General features: G+C 47.4%; 1 protein-coding gene across 1 annotated transcript in view; it reads right to left on the bottom strand.

The window, feature by feature from the left end:
* Positions 1-860: 860 nt before the first annotated feature.
* Positions 861-21,535, bottom strand: part of BOK (BCL2 family apoptosis regulator BOK) — a 30,509-nt gene continuing 9,834 nt past the window's right edge. Inside the window, exons 3-5 of the mRNA XM_082221964.1 lie at positions 12,958-13,086; positions 3,754-3,917; positions 861-1,818 (exon numbers count right to left, since the gene is read on the bottom strand). Coding sequence (XP_082078090.1) covers positions 1,693-1,818; positions 3,754-3,917; positions 12,958-13,086 — 419 coding nt within the window. The 3' untranslated portion in view covers positions 861-1,692. The remainder of the gene's footprint in view (positions 1,819-3,753; positions 3,918-12,957; positions 13,087-21,535) is intronic.

Raw genomic sequence — 21,535 nt, 5'->3', positions numbered from 1 at the left:
GAGAGTGTGCTTCTCATATCTACCTCCACCCCTCTCTCGTGTGGCAGGGGGTGAGCTGGGACAAGCCCTACAGCTGGTGACTTACACATACAGCATCAGGGGAGAGGAGATGCAGTTTGATATGGTGTCGTGTGAACTTTCTCCCTGAGAATTTATGAGGGCAACAGCATGAGCTAGAAGAGAAGATTAGTAGCATACCTCAATCTTACCCTTTCAGGTATGTAAAGAATGAAAAGACTGAACGAGATGCATCTCCGTGAGCCGGTTAATATTACAAGCAGAAAAAGCGGAAGATCTGTGATTCTTTTCCTGCTCCTGCAAGAGGTGACATGGAACATCTTACCATGGAACACATCCATGGTAAGATGTCACTGGGAGGTCATGGCCCTCATGGAAGGGAAATGTCAGAGTCCCCACGCTGTGGATTAGGGCTGAATCATGTCCCTGCCACTCCTACTTCTGCTTTTCCCATTTCTAGAAGCACATGCAACAGCTTTATGTGCACAAGGGAGGCAGGGGGTGGATCTGTTAAGTCGGTTCTCCTTTCCAGAGTTCCTTTTGGACTGCAAAGCCAGCTTCCCCACCCAGACTTCAGAATTGATGTGACGCTACTTTGCCAAGACTGTGTAGTACACATTATACTTTTAAAGCACGTTCGAAGCACATTCTTTTCCACAAACCCTGGGTGCTAGGGTTGCTGGAAATTGTAACTATTTGAGGGGTTAAAATGAAGTGCCCAGGATTCTTGGAGTTAAAGAATGGCCATTGAATGGGCATAAAAGATATATATGAATACCGACCATGCAACAAAATATTCATTTGGCATTAATTTTGCCACAACAATAGTCGCATACTGTACATGATAAACACACAGCAGTTGATACAATTTATTGATGCCTCGTTTTGCTCCCCTCATAAGATACAACATGCTCATGGGATTGCCTGCATTCCACATTAACTTCATATTTGGGACAAAGAGTGGTGAGAAAACTCAAAAAGTTGCAGCAGTTAAATGTCTGAATTTTTCTTCCTCTTAAATGGAGGGTGGAGAATCTGTGGCCCTGCCCTAATTTTTTTTAGGCAATGATTTTATTTATTTTTGGTCTTCTCTCATGTAAGCAAATTTTAACATGCAGCAGGTAGTTATATTATCCATGCTGAAAATCCATCTCAGGCAGAGGGTGACAGAGCTCTGGTGACTAAAGACAACTGCACAATTCGGGTATTTACAGAAAACATCCATCTTACAACAACATTAGCCAGGGGTTTAGGGAAGTTTAGGGAAGATGGGAAGAATCTACTGACTGACTAAAAAACAAAGGAGCCGTTATCATTTTGCAAATGAAGTTGACAGCAACTCCAAGTAGGATTTCTTAAGTGTGTATGCATCATGTGACACAATTTGAACAGGAGGAAAAGAATAAATAACTGAATGGCAAGTCCAATAGCCTCCCAACCTTATGTACATGAGTCCAACCACTTAGAAAGCACAAAGGGCACTTGGCTGTAAGAAGTGATCAGGAGAAATGTCCCCCATTGTTGAAGAAAGTCTTTGCACTGAGGCAGCTGGAAAAGCCAGACAAGTGGAAGGTACATTTGCCCAGCCACTCTCTTCATCATCTCATTTCTTCCCCTTCTCTGTGCCAGCTGTGTCTGTGAGAAGGAGACATGGTTTCAATAGGCAATTGGATGTCATCTTTCCGGTAAAAGCACGAAGAAGATGGCCTTCAGGAAGTGGCCAAAACTACAAATAGCAGCCACAAGCCAATGGGAGCGAAGGCTGGGATCAGTATTCACCACACATTTTGTTATGTCGGTCTAGGGGGAAAGAAAAAGAAAAATGGAGACTCAGAAATGTGATGTCATCAATACAATGTTTCGCACTCACATAATCTGTGTTCTCACATGGTTCTCCAAATATTTCTAGCAGATGGCTTGGGAAGATTTCCCATCTTTCTCTGCAGGTCACCAGCCCTAAAATATTTCCCTAGAGCTTTACAACCACCAATATTACCACCACCACTCTGTTTCCCAGTCATACTGAGACCCAAATCACTGTGCATTTTATCCATTTAACGCTGACAAAATGAATCATATTATTTTTTCCAGAAGTTCTCAGCATCATCCTTTTCCACCCTACTTTCTAAAATAAAACGCTTCCTGTAAAGATTACACAATAAGCATCGTCACTGCCTGTTCTCAGCTTTGTTCTTTCATTTACTTGATCTGAATAACATACCCATAGCAAGGGACACGTAACACTCAACGTTACGGTTTTTTAGCCTGGACGTGCTAAGAACCATAATGTGTGATGTGAAGGCCATGGGCACATATCAAGCAAATGGCCAGGAGACCATCTCCCCCCCTCCCCCAACATCCTTAGCAGCAGATGTGTCTGTCTCTCTCATAGCACATGCAGCAGCAGTCCTAAGCAATTCTGTGCTCATGCGCCTCAAAGGGATGAAAACTGGATTCATAGCAAAGGTATTGGCAGGTCAGGAGCAAATGAGGTTAGTGGAATTGTGCCGGGAGCTTGATGGCAAATATAGTCAAGGTTGCTGCAGGTCAGTGGGAAAGCTTTGGGAGCGTAGAGCTAGTATAATCAGGATCACTGCAGGGCAAAGGTGGGTTGGCAAAGCTATAGCTAAGGGAGTAAAGTAAAGCATCAGCTCTGCTGAGAGATGTCAACTCTCTTAAGTTCCTCCCCCATCAAATGTCCCTGGCAGCAGCCATTACATCAGGCTACAGCCTAGGGAGAAAAAAGCAGCCCACATCGCTAATTCAACCCGCAATTTGTGGCTCCTCCTCTCCTTGATCTGCTACCATTCCAGCTAGTCATTGTAATGAACAGCCAATGCCTATTTGCTTTTTGTCCCTTCTCTCTACCCCTCCATCCACACATCCTTTTTTCCTTTTGTGCTATGTCTTTTAGATTGTAAAAATGAGGGCAAGGGCTTATTATTGATCTTGCTGCTCCAGGAGGACAGGGTAAAAATGCTTCAAATAAGTAAACATAGTTCAATAAACGGGAATTCTATCCAGTATTTAGCTGCATTTTTCTTCTTCTTTGGTGATCACTCATAGCCGAGTAAGATTGTCTTCCACGGTTTTAACAATGAGTCCGTAAGTGACTGTGGAGGCCAATTCTGGATCCACATGTCCTTCCACAGTGGGGACATTGGTTTCCGGGTGGGAGTTGATCACGGTGTGGATTTGCCAAGTGTGCCTTCCTCTTAGCACGTTTCTCCCTTGCATCCTGAGTTTGAGGGTCTTCAAAGCCCATGACACCTTTGGTAAAGGCTGTTCTCCAACTGGAGCGCTCGCAGGCCAGTGTTTCCCAGTTGTCAGTGTTTATACTACATTTTTAAAAATTTGCCTTGAGACAGTCTTTAAACCTCTTTTGTTGACCACTAGCATTACGCTTTCCATTTTTAATTTCGGAATAGAGTAGTTGCTTTGGAAGAGGATCATCAGGCATCCGCACAACATGACCAGTCCAACAAAGTTGATGTTGAAGAATCATTGCTTCAACACTGGTGATCTTTGCTTCTTCCAGTACACAGATATTAGTTCGCCTGTCTTCCCAAGTGATGTGCAAAATTTTTCAGAGACACTGTTGATGGAATCTTTCGAGGAGTTGGAGATGGCGTTTATAAGGCAATGTACCTACCGGTAGCTCATGAGACCATTCTGTTTTTATTCATGTCAGTAATGTGTCCGTAACTTGCACATTCGCTCTTTAGAAAAGCTTACCCAGCCTCCTCTCCTCTTCATCCATGTCACCAAAGTCTTGCGTACAAATTCTCCCAGGCAATCCACAATGGTATGGACCATGGCTGGCTGGGCGTGTCTTACACAGTCCACAGCAAGGCCTGCTGCCACAGCATAGAGAGACACTACTTTACCCCACGTTATGCCTGCAGGAAGAAGAGGAGGGGAGAAGAATTTCAGCAGATGATTGTTACAAAACTGGTGGGAGAAAGGGCCTGACCCCAGCCCCAAACTCTAGCCACTATGCCACTAAACCAGATGCTCTACTACGTACTACTGGTAAGTTCTGGCCTGAGTCTTCCAGTGCTACATGCCTGGATGGCCTCAATTTTGAGAATGGATAGCATCATCTGGCACCCTGAAGTGGTTGGTTCATAAGAGACAAGATCTGAGGTAATGAATGATTGTAGTGGCTGTGTGGAATGGATGGCGAATGAGATTGGGCCAGTAGCTGTATGAATAACGTGCATTATGCCTCGTAATGTTCTCTGACTTTTTTATATTGATAATCATGTTTATGTATATGGATGCTATTTATGTATTTGTTTTGTTTTTGTGTAAGTAACTTGACATGGTTTTTATTGAGATTATATTACATTTAGGTCATTTTTATCGATTGCAAACTGCTTCAAGATCTTTAGATAGCGAGAAGGCTATAAATGAAAATTATAAATAAAGATGGACAGCATCAGCCTGCCTTGACTCATCCATCTGGCAAGGATTGATGTGCAACCCAGCACAGGCTGCCTGATGGACAATCCACCTGGCTGGCTTCTCCTCCTAAATTCAAGAGAATCCAGGAGCACAAACCCTTACCTAGGACATTTCCTATCCTCTCTGTGAAGTGCTACAAGACAGAGCTAGCTTGGCCAAACAAGCAAACAAAAAAGGCACCTTGGACACAAGTCCACGTTCTTAACTCTTTTAGGCATGGGAAACCTCCCATACAAGGAGAGTGTACAGTAGAGGCATTTAAAATGTCATGAGGTTCTTGACCACACACTCTGATCAAAGCAATGTCATCAGCCCTGTTCTGATTATGGTGATAAGATCCTTGAGCCGAATTAACTTTGTTCTCACAAAACCCAGCTGTTTTTTTTAACAGAGAGAGAGAGAGAGAGAGAGAGAGAGAGAGAGAGATATTTAGGGAGGTAAATACCCCAAATGTTGTATGATGCATGAATACTGTATAGTAAATGTCTAGTCTGGTAGAAAAACACACAAAAATTCAAGATTTTTCTCATTATCTACTGCCTACACTCAGCAATGGTGAATGAGGTGCAGTACGTGGAATGCTGATCAGCCAGTTAATCTGGCCTGCAGCAGAGCTTCCTGTCCAGAAATGTGCACCAGCTAGACAGAAGTGCCCTCAGGGGGCAAGTTCAACCATTCGTACTAGAGTTAGTATGAGGTGCCCTCCTCCCTTATCCCTGATCATTGGCCATGCAGGTTGGAGCTGATGGGAGTTGCAGTTCCAAACATCTGGAGGGGCACCAGTTTGGAGAAGACCATCTACTGCTGCTGTCAAGAAACCAAACAAAGATAGCTACGCAGGTTGGTGTTCCCAATGTGTTCCCAAAATATATATTTTATCCATGAAATATTTATACTCGTTTTTGAAGGCTGCTCAAAAGAACGAGCTCACAAAAGCAGAAGGGTTCTTTTGAGCAGCCTCAAGGCAGCTGTGTTTGTTTTCAAATACAGAATAGCTCATTTTATCCTGTTAAATATAAGCAGCACCCATTCCTTTTACAGAGTGTGCACCTGTTCTTTATTTTAGATTTAAAAAAAATTAAGGTTTACAGACTGGTTTTCAGCAGAGTCTCCATAACAGCATTCAATTTTTTAAAAATACAATAAAATTATTTAACCAAGCATTATGATCCCATAAATATGTACTTGGAGTAAGCTTCACTTAAATCTGTGGGACTTGCTTCTGAGTAAATGGATTGAGGATTGGGGCTCAAGACTGCTGCTGTGCTTTCACAACAAGAGAAGACAAAAGAGAGTCTCTGATGACATGGTCCTTACAAACTCTGCCTCCTGTAAGCAGAATCCAAGTTCCTGGTTCTTGTTGAAAGATTATTATTATTTTTTAAGGAATGAAAATTCACAACATTTGTGAATACAAAATCTGAAGAAGTCAAGAAGGCCATGTGAATCTGGTCAATTTGCTTTAAAATGCAGACTAAATGAAATCCTCAAGCATCACCACCAACAAGTTATTGTGACAAAAACTTTAAGGGACTAGAGCAGAGGTTCCCAAATCGTGGTCCACAGACCATCAGTGGTCTGGGAGCATAGGAGGCAACTCATAGTGGCCAAGGTCCCTTCGCCCCCCCCCCAATAAAACATTTGAGGGAGCGGCCCCCTCTAAGTTGACGGTCATTGCCATTCAAATGGTGTGCACACCGTGTCTTGTGATCAATTATGCAGGACACAGCTTACCTGAGCCCCCCAATATTTTATTCAAGTTGGCACCCCTGTCTGTGAGCTTCATTTTGTTGCTCCATGGCGAGTTTGTGGATTTGTGGTTGAAGACAAGAAATGGCACATCCATCGCATTAAATATTCCTGTTCATTTTAATTGTGTTTTTGTTGATTCTTTTATTTCTTATATTGTATTTCATTGCATTTCAATTTGAATTCTATGGAAAATTACAAAGCACAGTGCATAACAAACACTACAATAGGCAGAAAAATCCACCAAGACCTTCACCAATTTTCAAGTGGTTCATGGAGGCAAACAAAACAGTTTGGGGACCAGTGGGCTATAGTCCACTTGATCAGCTACTCCTGATGAAACAAACTCTAGTCCATGGCAGCTTATGCCATGATAGCTGTGCTAAGTCTTTAAGGAGCCACAGCCCCATTGTTTCTGATAGCTAACGCAGGCAAGACAATTTCCCATTCTGTTTATGCCTACTATTATGAACATCTTTCCTCCATTTTACAACACTCTACAGTACAAGGAAGGGACGCAGGTGGCACAGTGGGTTAAACCACAGAGTCTAGGACTTGCCGATCAGAAGGTTGGTGGTTCGAATCCCCGCAATGGGGTGAGCTTCTGTTGCTCAGTCCCAGCTCCTGCCAACCTAGCAGTTCGAAAGCACGTCAATGTGCAAGTAGATAAATAGATACCGCTCCGGTGGGAAGGTAAACGGCGTTTCCGTGCACTGCTCTGGTTCGCCAGAAGCGGCTTAGTCATGCTGGCCACATGACCCGGAAGCTGTATGCCCTCGGCCAATAAAGCGAGATGAGCGCTGCAACCCCAGAGTCGGTCACGACTGGACCTAATGGTCAGGGGTCCCTTTACCCTTTACCTTGCAGTACAAGGGAAGTGTCTGGCCAGCATTTGGGAGCTCGCAGATGTGACATAGACAGCTTGCCTGTTCCTTTGAACCCCTCCCGGTCTTGCCTGCCCACAAACAGCAAGAGGCACCAATCCGCATCCAATTAAACAAAATTGCCACCAATTCAGAATCCAGTCGGGCAAGAGACAACCGTTATTTCCAGAGACACTTAAGAATGCCACCACTTATTTATATTTACGTATGTGTTATCCTAATAAAAGCAAGCGAGGAATAAACCAGAGGGGAGAAACCAGCAGGAGGGAGGGCTGTCCACATCGCAGAGCGGAATTTAAAAACAAATATCTGTTTCAAAGCTGGCAAGCAATGCCAAAAAAAGCTGTCTCTTCTTCTGCTTTAGAAGATGCCAGATGGAAGCCAGCTGTGAAGCCAAGATATGTAAATATACTGCACAGCACAGAAGAGAGAACAAATGTGAATAATCTGGAGGGAGCCCACCTGTCCTGTCCTGCATCGGCCTCCCAGGTACTGGAAAACAGCCAGGAAGCCATGTGAGGATAAGTATCTGGTCTGTCTCCAAGCTCAGAAAACCACATTTCCCTTAGCTAAACAAATAAGTCTACCAACTTCATTATCAAAGTACACAGCTCTCCCTTCAGACCCCCAAACAAACTTTTCATGAGTTGCTTTAGAGATGGGTGAATCTGCCAATTTCGGTGACTCTCAGATTATTTTTCTCAAAGTTAAATTTAGTTCTCCACATTTCCACACCAGTTTGCAATTCTCCCCCAACCCCGCAAATGTCTGGCTCCTGCGTTACAGATTTTTGAGGAATGTGAGTTTCGAATGTGTTGTTTCAGAAAGTTCAAATTAGATTGATTCGCCATTAAATATGAACTGAATCTAATTTCTCTCTTGGATTACAAAAAGGAGGGTGCTTGTGGGTGTATAGGAAAGGGAACAAACATTATACAGACAAAGCATGCATACTTCGACCATGGCTTCTTGCTATTCATTGCAGACAGTGCCTGAATTAAGAACCACAGCTTGCTAAATCCAGTATTAGTATTAGTATTACCTGGCATGGCCGGGGGGGGGGGCATGTGTGGTTTGCTGCAAAAGAGGGAATGTACCACCCAAAAGAAGAGGACAACAGGACACAGATTTGCATAAATTTTTCAATTTGCATATTTGAATTTATTATGTTCAGATTCAAATTTAGAGAAAATACTTAAATTTAAAGAAAAAGGCATCTCACTATAGAGAGGCAGGATGGGGGAGAAATTTGATATCATTCACATCTAAAGAGAACCTGCCTAATTTGCACTTTCCAAAGCAATAAACTAATCAAAACATAACCATCCTTTGAAATTCATACTTCTCTGAATTTCGCAATGCAGTCCAGCCAAATATTGCGCACAAAAATATGTATACTAGGGGAAAGCATGCATTAAAATGTTTATATTAGTGAAACTAACATACAAAAAGCATTATATTAAGGGAAATCACTTTGCTAAAATCTGTATATTTGGCAAAATTGCAAAAAAATGTATATAAGAAGAAATTTGAATTAAAATTCTGACAAAGTTTCATAAAGACTTTAAAAAAAAATCACAAATTGATGTGGAGATTTGAATTTAAGATTGAGGAAATGAGAAATTGAGACAAACCAAAATTAACAGATATGCCCTTGCCTAGTGCGCCTGGCGCCTATTCACTCTGTCTTCCAGCAGTTAACTGTTAATGGACAATTTCAAGCCTCCTGCTCCCTTTTTAGGATTATTTACCTTTAAATGCTCAGCCCTTTAAATGCTCAGCCCTTCAACCAAAGAGCAGCTTCAAACAGAACTGTTCTCTAAAAGCCCTTCCAGTAAAGGACCCAAGTAGGAAACATGGTCCCCTTAGGCCCAGTTTCCACCTGACAACTGGATGGAGAGTAGTAGCCTCCTTCACAAGTGATGACTGAGGCAGTTCATGGCACCACCTTGGACCATGACAGGCAGCTTCTATTTCTGTCTTGCCCAAGGGCACAATACACAGCTGTCTAAAAACACCCACTTAAAAGCCTTTTCCTCTGGGCTAAGTTAGGCCAACTGCTTTGAAGAAGTTTGCTTTATTGTGTTGAGAGACCTTTCGCACAGTGAAAGCTCTCCTTCAGCAGCAGCATGAGCAACATGGCCAGTTTTAAGACTGACCAGACTAAACAAAAACCTTACCCAAAGTTTTGTGGACTCCAACGCAAGCAGCTCCCACAGACATTCATTGGATGTTTGAAATCAAGCCCAATATTTGAGATTTATAGCACAAACACAGGAAGAGGACTGTCGCCACTCCTGACCTTGTAGTCAAAATCATCAATGTGTTTTTGAAGTCATAGCTCCATGTATTTAATATGTATTGAAAGAGGCAGAAAAAGAAAAGAAAGATCAGTTTTCTTATTTTAAACAACACCCATATATCTGGGGTGGCTGAAAGCATGTTAAAAACATTTGTTGTTGCTAGTTGGAAAGCTGAATAGGGACACTCTCTTGCTCATAGTTTCTAGTCCTTGCCCAAAGCAATGATTCTGCCGGTTGGGTTCAGAGGCATAGGAAATAATTATCTGGATTCAGACTAAGCATAACGGATGTAACGTTTTATTTTCTAGTTCCTTCCTTGCATAGCACCACAAGCTAACTCATACTTTTTCAAGAATCAACATCTAAAAGACTTGCAGCTAAACTGCAAGGCAATGCTGCTTTAAATAAATCTAGCAGATTAGCTGTACAATCGTACTTTGGAACTCCATTCGACTTCCAAAATGTTCGAAAACCAAAGTGCCGCTTCTGATTGGCTGCAGGAAGCTCCTGCAGCCAATCAGAAGCCCCATTAGATGTTCGGCTTCCAGATCTTTTAAATTGTTTTTAATTTTTATCTGTGTTGTTTTAAATGAGACCATCTTGCCTGTGCACCATGGAAGACCTGAACCCTGCCTTGCTGGCCCTTTCCCATCTGGCCTGAGAGAGTGGAGTGCTGACTGACTCCAGCTACAAAAGCTGAAGCTGTTGAACAGATTCTTGGGCTGGAGTATTGTTTAAAAGGGGTTGAGAGAGCTGTTGCTGTTATGGATACTATTGTTGTATCTTTAGTTTTAGATCTTCTGATTTAAGTGGAAATTGTTTCCATTTGATTGTGCACTTTTTGATTTGTTTTATTTATTGTTTATGACTTCTGTTATGTTTGTAATTATGTAAATCTTGTCATGTTGTAAGCCGCCTTGAGCATAATTTCAACTATGGAAAGACGGCATACAAATATGTGGTGATGATGGTGATGATGACTGTACTGTGATAGAGCACAGCAGGTGTAGTTGAAAGGAGGTTATGTGGACAACAGAGCAGAAATCAGCCAAAGGACCATAAACTTGTCCTATGTGAAGTGGACAAAGGTATATTTGTCAATCCTCAACCCTTTAAACACCAGAATGAGCAATCAAGAAACTTCTTCACATGCCCAAAAAGAAAGGACATGTATGTAAAATACACTTTGTATCTGAAACAACATGCACGTTTTTTGTATCCAGTTTTGAACCAGAGTAAAAACCTCTCCCATCTGAAAAATCAACATCTTAGTCAATCTTATGCCCCCTGCAAGATGAAACCTACAGTTTTATCAACTTAACTAGGAGCAAGCCCAGCTGAACACAGTGGGATTTACTTCTGAATAAATATGCAAAAGGTTGCACTGTAAATTTACCCATACAACCATTTTCTGGAAGAAAAGCAGTTTTTATTTCATTTGCGGTGTGTGTGTGGGGGGGTGTGCATGCGTGCATGCGTGCACTAAATCAAACATCTCATTAGTGCAGAATTTTAACATTAAAGTCCAGTTTCTGAAAGCGCTCACTGCAGCTGCTTTCTGTCCTTAATTGCTGGATCTGGCATTGATTCTTCTTCTTCTTCGAAGAGTGGAATGTCTGGGTGAGGCACGACTGAAGCTTTTTATTTTGCTACTTTTAACGTTTAACTGTTGCTTGCATTTTACCAGCAAAGCCTCCACCATCTCCTCAGAAAAATGACATTGATTTGATTCCATCTAGCAGCTCTTAAAGGCCTAGATGGGTCGCGTTTGATTCACAGCTAGGGTTGCCCAATGCAAAAGAGTTCTGAGCTTCTCCGTCTTTAATAATATATAGAAGAAAGCACCTCTTCTGTCACTTGCTGAAATTCCCTCTGCTAGGTGCAACAATCCTGTCCTCATTTACCCCTGGTCACCCTACTAACTACAAATGAGGCGGGATATACTAGTCATTTCTAGGAGTCAGTGTGTTTTGTACCAGAGAATGGAAAATAAGCCTGAATCAGAGTGTTTGTTTTGAATGACTACTGCATCTTTCATTTCTGCTCAGAACACATTCAGCGGATGGCTCTGAATTGCCCAGCAGGTGGGAAGAGATTCCTGGAACATTCCCCTGGTCTGTCAACTATTGGAGGTGGGATAGCAACAGGAAATAACAGGGTTGGAGCAGATTTCTACTTCCTAACTTCAGAGCTGTCCATGTATCCATTAACAAGGAATTGCGAGATGAGCGCTGCAACCCCAGAGTCAGCCACAACTGGACCTAATGGTCAGGGGTCCCTTTACCTTTACTTTACCCACGATATACTTCAATGTGCAACTTCCCCTTCAAGGTGCAGCAGTGTTCTCTCCAAAAGCATTGCTTTCATACAATGTGTTTGGACACACAATGCTTCCAGCCCCGAATAAGCTTTAAGCAACTCCAAACCCATTGCCCCCACACGCAGAGTGAGGCAGTGCTGGTTCAATGTTTTCTTTTTAACAAAAGTCGCTCTCAAGCGAGACCCTCCCTTCAAATAATTGGAAATATGAATTGACAGCTGGAAATACTAATAAGAACATGAGAGGAGCTGTGCTGGGTCAGGCCAAAGGAGGCTCATCTAGTCCAGAATCCTGTTCTCACCGTGACCAACCAGGCATGATTAAGCGATATATAAATGCCTTGAATAAAATAAATACATACCTAAATAAAATGGGAATCTGCATGCCAAAATAAGCTTTGGGAAACCCCAAATTATTTAATAAATTTATTTAGTAGCTGTTATAAGCTACTTTTTTTAAAAAAATATCTCTAAGCTAATGCACAATATAGAAGCAATAAACAATGTAATTAAAACTGTAAAACAATAGAATAAAAGCATAAACAAACAAAAACAGGAATTAAAACAAACAAAAAACAGGGTTCGATCTTAGGGATCTTAGACATCTCTTTAGGGAAAAGTAAAGAAACTGTGTTACTACTACTACTACTACTGATAATAGTAAGTCCTAGCTATGAGAAACTGTCAGAGAATTATTCCTCTCGCAAGACAAATATGGTAAAATTATGTCCATGTCATCCCAATTCCTCTGCTCACTTAGAAGGTAGAGAATTTTGGAAAGTCATTTGTGCACAGTTGTACCCCAGACTGAAGCAGTAACTTGGCAGCCATTAATGTGTCCAATCCCAAGAGTCAAAAAGAGGAAGAAACTAGAAAAACATAAAGGTATTTTTTATGTAAGAAAGTCAGTCATTGCTGGGAGTGTAGTGAGAGCCAGCTCAAAAGCAAGGGATTCCCCTGCTGGGAGGAGAGAACTGGGGAGTGGCTACAGCATCTCCTCACCTGGTGAGATATAGGAGGAAAGAGTAAACAAACATGGCTTTGTGTTAAATCATTAGTGCAGCATCCACTGCCAAACCACTTACAGCCAGCATCCTTTGCCAAGTGGGCCCCACCCAAAGGCTCACCCAAAACATGCCTGTGCTTACACACCTAGCTTTGTTTCATTTCTCATCCCTCTCATTCCCTCACCCACACTGCGGATTGCAGGACAGCACCTGAAGTAAAGATCTGAGTCGCCACTGCCAGGAAGGCATCTGTTACCACGGTTTCCGAGTGCAGCGAGATGTTTAGCTGCCGTGCCACGTTCCGGTACAGGTTGGGCCTGATGTACTCCAGCTCATCACCTGAAAAAAGAACACACACAATTCAAACAAAGGCAAGGAATTGATTTAAACATTTGTAGCCCACCTTTCAATTAATATTCCCAAGGTGGGAATCTGTGGCACCCGAGACAAGTGTGAGGGAACCTGTGGCACCAGGGGGAGGCTATCCCAAAGCTAGATTGCAGATGTTGTTGGACTCCAACTCCCATAAGCCCCAGCCAGCATAGCCAATGGTGAGGGATGATGGGAGACATCTGGAGTGCCACAGGTTCCCCAAGCCCTGACTTCAAATAAACAGAGTACAAGTGTCTAAAAACACAACTAAACAGTAGAATACCCGACAGGAGCTAATAGATGAAAACACACAAATACTATTAATTAAGCACCGCATGGTTAACTACATGGATTCCTGGCACTGGGGATGGTGTTCAGCATGCACTACGGAAATGGCTCACCCTCAGATTTCTAATGGCCGCACAGTAACAGGCCAACAGTGAACAGGGAGGTGCCGGAACTGGGGGGGGGGGAGCCCTGTTCGTATGGGAGCAAGTTTTCAATACCTCGATCCTAATTCAAAACATTACATGCTGTCAGGGGTTCAGGAGCAGAGGCGAGGGCAAGGGAGGAAACAGAGAGCGAGGGGGAGGAGGCAGAAGAAAGGATGAGTGACGACGACGACCCGAGATCTCCGAGTCTGTCCAGTGAATCAGAAGATTCACAAAGAGGAGCACCAGTGGCAAGGGCAAGGGGGGAGACTAGGGGGACACCCCAGGAAGAAAGAGCCAGAGGGGACTCAGAGGGGAGCAGTTGGAGATCGGGACCTACGTCACCGCCAGAGAGTAGGGAAGAGGAAGAGCGCCTGGGAACTAGCGCTGGCAGCTCACAACAGGAGGGAGGGCACGAGTCAGGAGTGGCCACACCTTCATCGGGGAGCGAAGTGACGGTTAGACGGAAAGTGGAAGGTTGGGCGCGCGCGCCAAGTTCAAATGCACAGGAAGGTGGCGCAGTAGGCAGCCCGGAAAGAGAGCCAGGTCCTAAAGCCCGGCGCAAGGAGACAGGGGAGTCAGGGGGGTCAGCGTCAGAAGAATCCCGGAAGGGAGAGACCCAGGGGGGCAGAGGGACCCAGAGGAGAACTGTCAGGCGGAAAAGGTGGAGCAGGGCTAGGATATTAAGTTGGTGCGCAAGGGGCGGAGACTCAGAAGGAGCTTCGCCGACCTAAGCATAAGGCGTAGGGTTGCACGCAGCAGCTCAAGAATGGAGACTGTAACTCAATAAAGACTTTTAATCAACAACCGCTGGCTAGCGTGATCCTCTGTGAGCTAGGATCTGGAAGTAACCCTGACAGTAAGCTCCTTCTCTTCAAATTGTGGACATCCACGACCTCGCGGAGAGGAGGGAAAGCGGGTGCCTACAAGAAAGCTCACGAACGGTAGACAATATGACGGCCGAACAGCAAATAACGGAACTCAGAGACGCGGTTTCACGACTGACTGCCGAGGCGGTGGCGTCCAGGAAGAGAGAGGAGGACGCAGCGGCCGCCTACAGGGATCTCCAGGTCAGGTTGGACGTGCTTACGAAGCAGGGGCAACAGACACCCAAATCAGAGGGGATTGGGTTGGGGAGACGCACAGGCAGTCTGGTCTCGCACTTCGATGGGAATTTGCAACAGTACCCCAATTTTAGAGCAGACGTAATGTGTGCACTACAACTACTGCACAAAGACTTTAGAGATGAACAAGAGAAAGTGGGGTTCATCATGTCCCATTTGCATGGAGACGCTAAAGCATGGCTGCGCAATTTGTGGAGGGATAAGGATCCTGCGCTCCAAAATGCGGACGCCTTTATTAAAGCGATGGATGGCTGTTTTTTATCAAGCATTGACGTGGATCTTGCCCGAAGGGAGGTGCACGGACTAAGACAAGGGAGGGCCAGCGTACGGCAATATCATGCCCGCTTTTTCGCTTTGGTCAGTGCCCTGGAATGGGACAGAGATTCGGCTCCCGTCAGAGACCTTTTTTGGGAGGGCTTGAACAGCTCGGTGAAAGATGAGATTGCGAGGGGGGAGAGACCCCGGACCACGCAGGAGATCGTTCAGAGGGCGCTGGCGGTGGGAGTGCGGCTGGAAGAACGTCCGTGGAGCAGGGACGAAGGGCGCAGCGGGCGCGAACCAGCCAGGGGCTCCTCCTTCCTTCCCAGAGAAGCAGCGCGTGCGCAATCCACGCCCCCAACAGGGGGAGGGGTGGAACCGATGGAGGTTGGGAGTGCAAGGGCTCAGTCAGCAGCCAGAGCCCTAGCACCGGCAGCAGTGAAAGCGAAGCCTCCTAGAGGGAACAGGAAGTGTTACATCTGCGAGGATCCAGGCCATTTGGCGAAAGAGGGTCCCCGGAGGCTCCACAAGCACACTGCAGCCTCAGCAATGGTGACTGCAGCAACGCAGCAAGGAGAACCACAGCAGGGAAACGACGATGTCTGGCTGGAAGAGGAGGCACTGGGGCCCAGCCAGACGTGTCAGTGAAGCAGTCCCCAGAGATTTTACCGCCCATGGACCCCCTCCCGCCCAAGCCAGTAGTGAGGCTCACCGCATCGCTCCAGCTACCCAATGGAATCACCATGGACGTGCCAATCACCGTCGACTCGGGAAGCAATGCAGACTTCATAGGGCAGGACTTTGTCGACCGGCACGCTATACAGTTGCTGCCTGCCGCGCTGCCACTGCAGGTTGTCACGGTGGATGGCAGGGAGCTGTTAGGGGGGCAAGTGGTGAAGCAGACGCCACCTATGGTGCTGCGGCTTGGAAATCACAAGGAGATTATCAGCTTCAACGTCACTCAACTCTCAGACACGCCTATCGTATTGGGCATGAGTTGGCTGGACAGGCACAGCCCGACGCTGGCTTGGTACCAGAGGCAGCTGACCTTCGGTTCTTCCTTTTGTGCTGAACACTGCATCATGCCCCAGCAAGAAGGGGAGCAAGAGGAGTCACAGCTGCTGCTCGGCACGCTGCAAGCGATTCCCCACAAGTACGCAGAATTTTTGGAGGTTTTCTGCGAGAAGGAGGCAGACAAGCTACCCCCCCACAGACCATATGACTGCAAGATTGACCTGCTGCCGGGGGCGGCGCTGCCCAAAGGGAAGCTGTATTCCATGTCTGAAGACGAACTGCAGGAACTCAAGGAGTTCATTGATCATAATTTGAAACGCGGTTTCATCCGAGAGTCCCAGGCAGCGGGGGGCAGTCCTGTATTCTTTGTGAAGAAGCGAGACACGCCCCAGAAAAGGCTCGTGGTGGACTACCGCATTTTGAACAGTGTCACCAAGCCGTCGGACTTCCCCATGCCCCGAATCGACGACCTCCTCGCGAAAGTACGCAAGGGCAGCGTGTTCACCAAGTTGGACCTGCGAGGGGCGTACAACCTGATTCGCATGCGGGAAGGAGATGAGTGGAAGACAGCCATGTTCACACCCCTGGGCACCTACGAATATAGAGTTATGCCTTTTGGATTGCAAAATGGCTCCCACGTTTTTCAAGCTTTCATGCATCACGTGTTGGCGGGGCTCCTCTACAAGACGTGCGTCTGTTTCTTGGATGACATCCTGATCTTTTCGGAATCGCAGCAGGAGCATGACAGACACGTCAGGGAAGTGCTGAGCAGGCTCCAGCAACATAGGCTTTACGTCAAGCTGGAGAAGTGCCAATTCGACGTGACGGAGGTGGATTTCCTGGGATACAGGTTGTCTGACAAGGGGCTCGCCATGGACAGCGCCAAGGTTCGAGCGGTGTTGGATTGGAAAAGCCCACGCAACCGGAAGGAGGTCCAACGATTTGTCGGCTTCGCGAACTTCTATCGCAAGTTCATCAAAGGCTTCGCTATGCAGACTGCAGCCATTACAGACACGCTCAGTTCCAAGAAAAAGAAGTTCATCTGGACAGCGCAGGCGGAGCAGTCCTTTCAGGCACTCAAGCGTCTTTTCGCCTCGGAGGAACAGCTGCTTCATGTCGATCCTAGCAGGCCGATGAGAGTTGAAACAGACGCCTCGGACAGGGCCGTCGGAGCAGTCCTGCTGCAGAAGGACCCGCAGGGGGTTTGGAGGCCCGGAGCGTTTTACTCCAGGAAGCTCAGCAAGTCCGAACAGAATTACACCATCTGGGACAGGGAGTTGCTGGCTATTCATGCAGCGTTCAAAGCATGGAGGCACTTCCTGATTGGAGCCAAGCACACGGTGCAGGTCTGCACGGACCACAAGAATCTGGAGCACTGGCGCACGGCACAGTTCCTGAACCAGAGGCAGATACGTTGGGCTGAGTTCTTTGCGAATTTCGACTTCCGAATAGAGTATGTCCCGGGGGACACCAACATCATGGCGGACGCGCTATCCCGTAAGCCACAGTATCTGGAGGACGCCACGCCAGCGGCCGCCATGCACATCTTCGCGCCAACAGTGTGGGCGTGCACTGCGGCGACAGTGGACCTGGAGGCGGTGCGACAAGCGTTGCAGAATGACTCTTTCGCGCAAGCAAAGATGGCTGAGATGCGAAGGGGCACGGCAGCGACCAACGGGTTCCAGCTGAGAGATGGATTGCTCATCCGCAAAGGGGCCATCTACGTGCCGGGAGACGAACTTCGCGCCAAGGTACTGCATCAGCTGCACGACGCGCCCACTGCCGGGCACTTTGGCAAGGAGAAGACGGTGGAATTAGTCGCCAGGGATTTCTGGTGGCCCGGAATGAGAGGGGAGGTCGCGGACTACGTGGCGAGGTGCGACACCTGCCAGAGGGCCAAACCAGTGCACAGACCGCCGGCCGGACTGTTGGAACCGCTGCAAACTCCGGTCAAGCCATGGGAGAGAGTCGCCCTGGACTTCGTCACGGATCTGCCCAGCTCGAGGGGCAAGACGGCCGTGCTGGTGGTGGTGGACTTGTTCTCCAAGATGGCGCATTTCATCCCGTGTGCGAAGGTGGCCACGGCGGAACAAACCGCCAAACTGTTCATAGACCACGTGTTCAAGGTTCACGGTCTGCCACGGTCTATTCTGTCCGACCGCGGGCGGCAGTTCATCTCGAACTTCTGGCAGAAGCTGATGGGCTTCCTAAACGTCAAGATCAACCTGGCGTCGGCGAGACACCCGCAGACCAACGGGCAAGCGGAGCGGGTCAATGCCATCATGCAGCAGTACCTGAGATGCTATGCGAATCAACAGCCTGCGACGTGGGTGGATTACCTGCCGCTCGCCGAGTTCGCCTACAACAACACGAAGCACGTGTCCACGGGGGTCACGCCGTTCTTCGCCAACAACGGGAGGCACCCCAGAACCTTCCCGGCACTGGAAAGACTGGTGGAGGGGGAGCCGCAGACAGCAGATGCGTTCGCGTCGGAGTTGCAAGAGGTTCACGATCAGCTGCGGCGGCACCTGGAGCTGGCCAAACACGCATACAAGGTGCAGGCAGACAAACACAGAAGGGTTGGCGAAGAGATCCAGGTGGGAGACTGGGTCTGGTTAGCAGCCCACGCAGTGCCGGCCAGGTCGTTGGCCAAGAAGAAACTAGGGCATAAGCAACTGGGGCCCTACCAAGTCGAAGAGCAGGTCAACCCGGTGGCTTTCAGGCTGGCGCTTCCGGAGGGTTCCAGAATGCATCCGGTGTTCCACAGATCGGTGCTCACTCCCTACAAGGCACCGCACAGGTTTCAGGAACCCGGCACGGCGCCGAGTCCGCTCCGAGAGGGAACCAGGCAACGGGGAGTGGCACAGGAGGTGCGCCTCAACGAAGTCACGGAGATTTTGGACTCCAGATGGGGGGAAGAGGGGGTAGAATACCTTCTCGCTAAGGAGGGCACCCCGGCCAATGCCAACAGCTGGGTGCCGGGCTACGCTCTAGATGAACCTCTGCTCAAGGAAGAGTTTCATGCCCTCTTTCCCCATAGGCCAATGCCGGCGGACTTTTTCGACGACTGGCTTTTCACGCCCACGCTTTCAGCCAGCACGTTCCGGGGGTTCGACTCGGATGAGGAACCGACACGAGACGCCCGTTCCCCGGAGGGGTCACCCTCGGGATCTGCCTCAGAACCCTCGTATTGGTGGGATGATCGACCAGAGGAGCAGTGGCGCAGGAAGTGGCTGGAGGGTCCAGGACGAGCTACGCCTACAGAAGGAAGCGAGGGAGAGACCGACATGGACTTTTTCGGGGACAACCAGGGTCTCGAGCACGGCGGCACGGAGATGGAAGCAGAGGTGACCGTCGTTGACGAGAGCAGGGAGGAAGAACCGGGAGTCTGCGGATGGAGGCCGGCCACGGGAAGCGAACTGTACCCGACATTCGTCCCTTTGACACTGCAGCACCCAGTTCCCGCACCGGAGGGAGGGGAGGGGGGAAGGGGGGGCTTTGAGGGGGGATGGATGTCAGGGGTTCAGGAGCAGAGGCGAGGGCAAGGGAGGAAACAGAGAGCGAGGGGGAGGAGGCAGAAGAAAGGATGAGTGACGACGACGACCCGAGATCTCCGAGTCTGTCCAGTGAATCAGAAGATTCACAAAGAGGAGCACCAGTGGCAAGGGCAAGGGGGGAGACTAGGGGGACACCCCAGGAAGAAAGAGCCAGAGGGGACTCAGAGGGGAGCAGTTGGAGATCGGGACCTACGTCACCGCCAGAGAGTAGGGAAGAGGAAGAGCGCCTGGGAACTAGCGCTGGCAGCTCACAACAGGAGGGAGGGCACGAGTCAGGAGTGGCCACACCTTCATCGGGGAGCGAAGTGACGGTTAGACGGAAAGTGGAAGGTTGGGCGCGCGCGCCAAGTTCAAATGCACAGGAAGGTGGCGCAGTAGGCAGCCCGGAAAGAGAGCCAGGTCCTAAAGCCCGGCGCAAGGAGACAGGGGGGTCAGGGGGGTCAGCGTCAGAAGAATCCCGGAAGGGAGAGACCCAGGGGGGCAGAGGGACCCAGAGGAGAACTGTCAGGCGGAAAAGGTGGAGCAGGGCTAGGATATTAAGTTGGTGCGCAAGGGGCGGAGACTCAGAAGGAGCTTCGCCGACCTAAGCATAAGGCGTAGGGTTGCACGCAGCAGCTCAAGAATGGAGACTGTAACTCAATAAAGACTTTTAATCAACAACCGCTGGCTAGCGTGATCCTCTGTGAGCTAGGATCTGGAAGTAACCCTGACACATGCCAAAACAAGCACTTTAGATTGTGCACAGAAACAAATAGAAGTCACATCAGTTGCTGTTTCGAAAAATGATGGTGCAGCAGAATAAAAGAAATTGGCTTTTTTTGCTGGGTTGCTAAACTGTTTGCATATATATATTTTTAGATCCTCCTGTCAAGCATTCTGAAAATCCTTTCTGGACTGAAGACAGCAAATGCTTTAAATGAATCAATAAACTGAGTCATTCTCTGATCACATTTGGTTTCAGGATCTTCAGAGTGTCTTCAAATATAATAATAATAAATAATAAATAATAATAATAATAATAAACCTTTATTGTCACTACACCACCTGTGTGCATGGTATTCTTGTATTATCTCAGAGAGGGTTAGAGAAAAGATTCTGTTCCCCCAGCCCCTGGAAAAATGTCGCCTAGGCAATATGTTGCCCCTGCTAGGCAGTAGGTGGATGCCATGAGCCAGGAGTCAGCTTCACCTGCTGAACAGCAGCCTGAAGGGGAAGAAGGTGGAGTGACTCCACCTGCAGATGATCAGCCTGCAAGGACACAGAGGAGAAGGCACTGATGAGAACCAGCTGGCTTCAGCCTTCTTAAGCAGAGCTTCCAGCAGCTGTCGGGTGCTGGTAACAATGCCTGTAGTTCTTGGCTCTAGCTTCCTGTTTCCTGTTCGTCTTGACCCTTGACCACCATGATCATTGGATTTCCTGACTCCTGAACCATCTGACTACGCAGATTTGCCCAACCCTAGGACTGGACCTGACCTTGGATGCTGACTCTCCCTCCAGGCAAGTGCAGCTCAGAGACTCTTCTGGTTGGCTGGCCTCCCATTCCACTGAGCTCTGCACATTGCTGCTCAGCAATAAGACACCGACAGTATCTCATAGCTTCCATGGGACAACCCCTTTTCAACTCCTTGTCAGCCATCTATCAAAGAAGGCATTTTATGGGCTGGGACATGACAGAAGTAGTACAAGGCCTGCCTGAAGCTGTGAAACATAAATAAGGCAGATTAAATATGTCACCAGTTATTTCCCATGAATAATGTCATGAGATATTTAGACTTGGAATAGTCTTCCCTTGCCCCCAAGATCCTTCACCAGCTTGCTGAATCTAAGCGATCTCAAAACCAGCTGTAGATCAAGTGTGCCAAGCATTTTTCTTGTTTCTGTATCCTTTTCCCAGAAGTGTGCGAGGACGTCAAACAGGAAAAGTCACACCCATTATAAAACACAAGAGATTGGAAAGTGGCCAGAGAGAATAGTCAGGTGTAAGTCAAGACACAAGAACTTAACAGAATCCTCCAGGAGTCTTGCAAATCCT

This window comes from Podarcis vaucheri, assembly GCF_965113315.1.
Source record: "Podarcis vaucheri genome assembly, chromosome: 5".
Taxonomy (NCBI): Eukaryota; Metazoa; Chordata; class Lepidosauria; order Squamata; family Lacertidae; genus Podarcis; species Podarcis vaucheri.
This window is presented reverse-complemented; position numbering and strand designations above follow the sequence as displayed.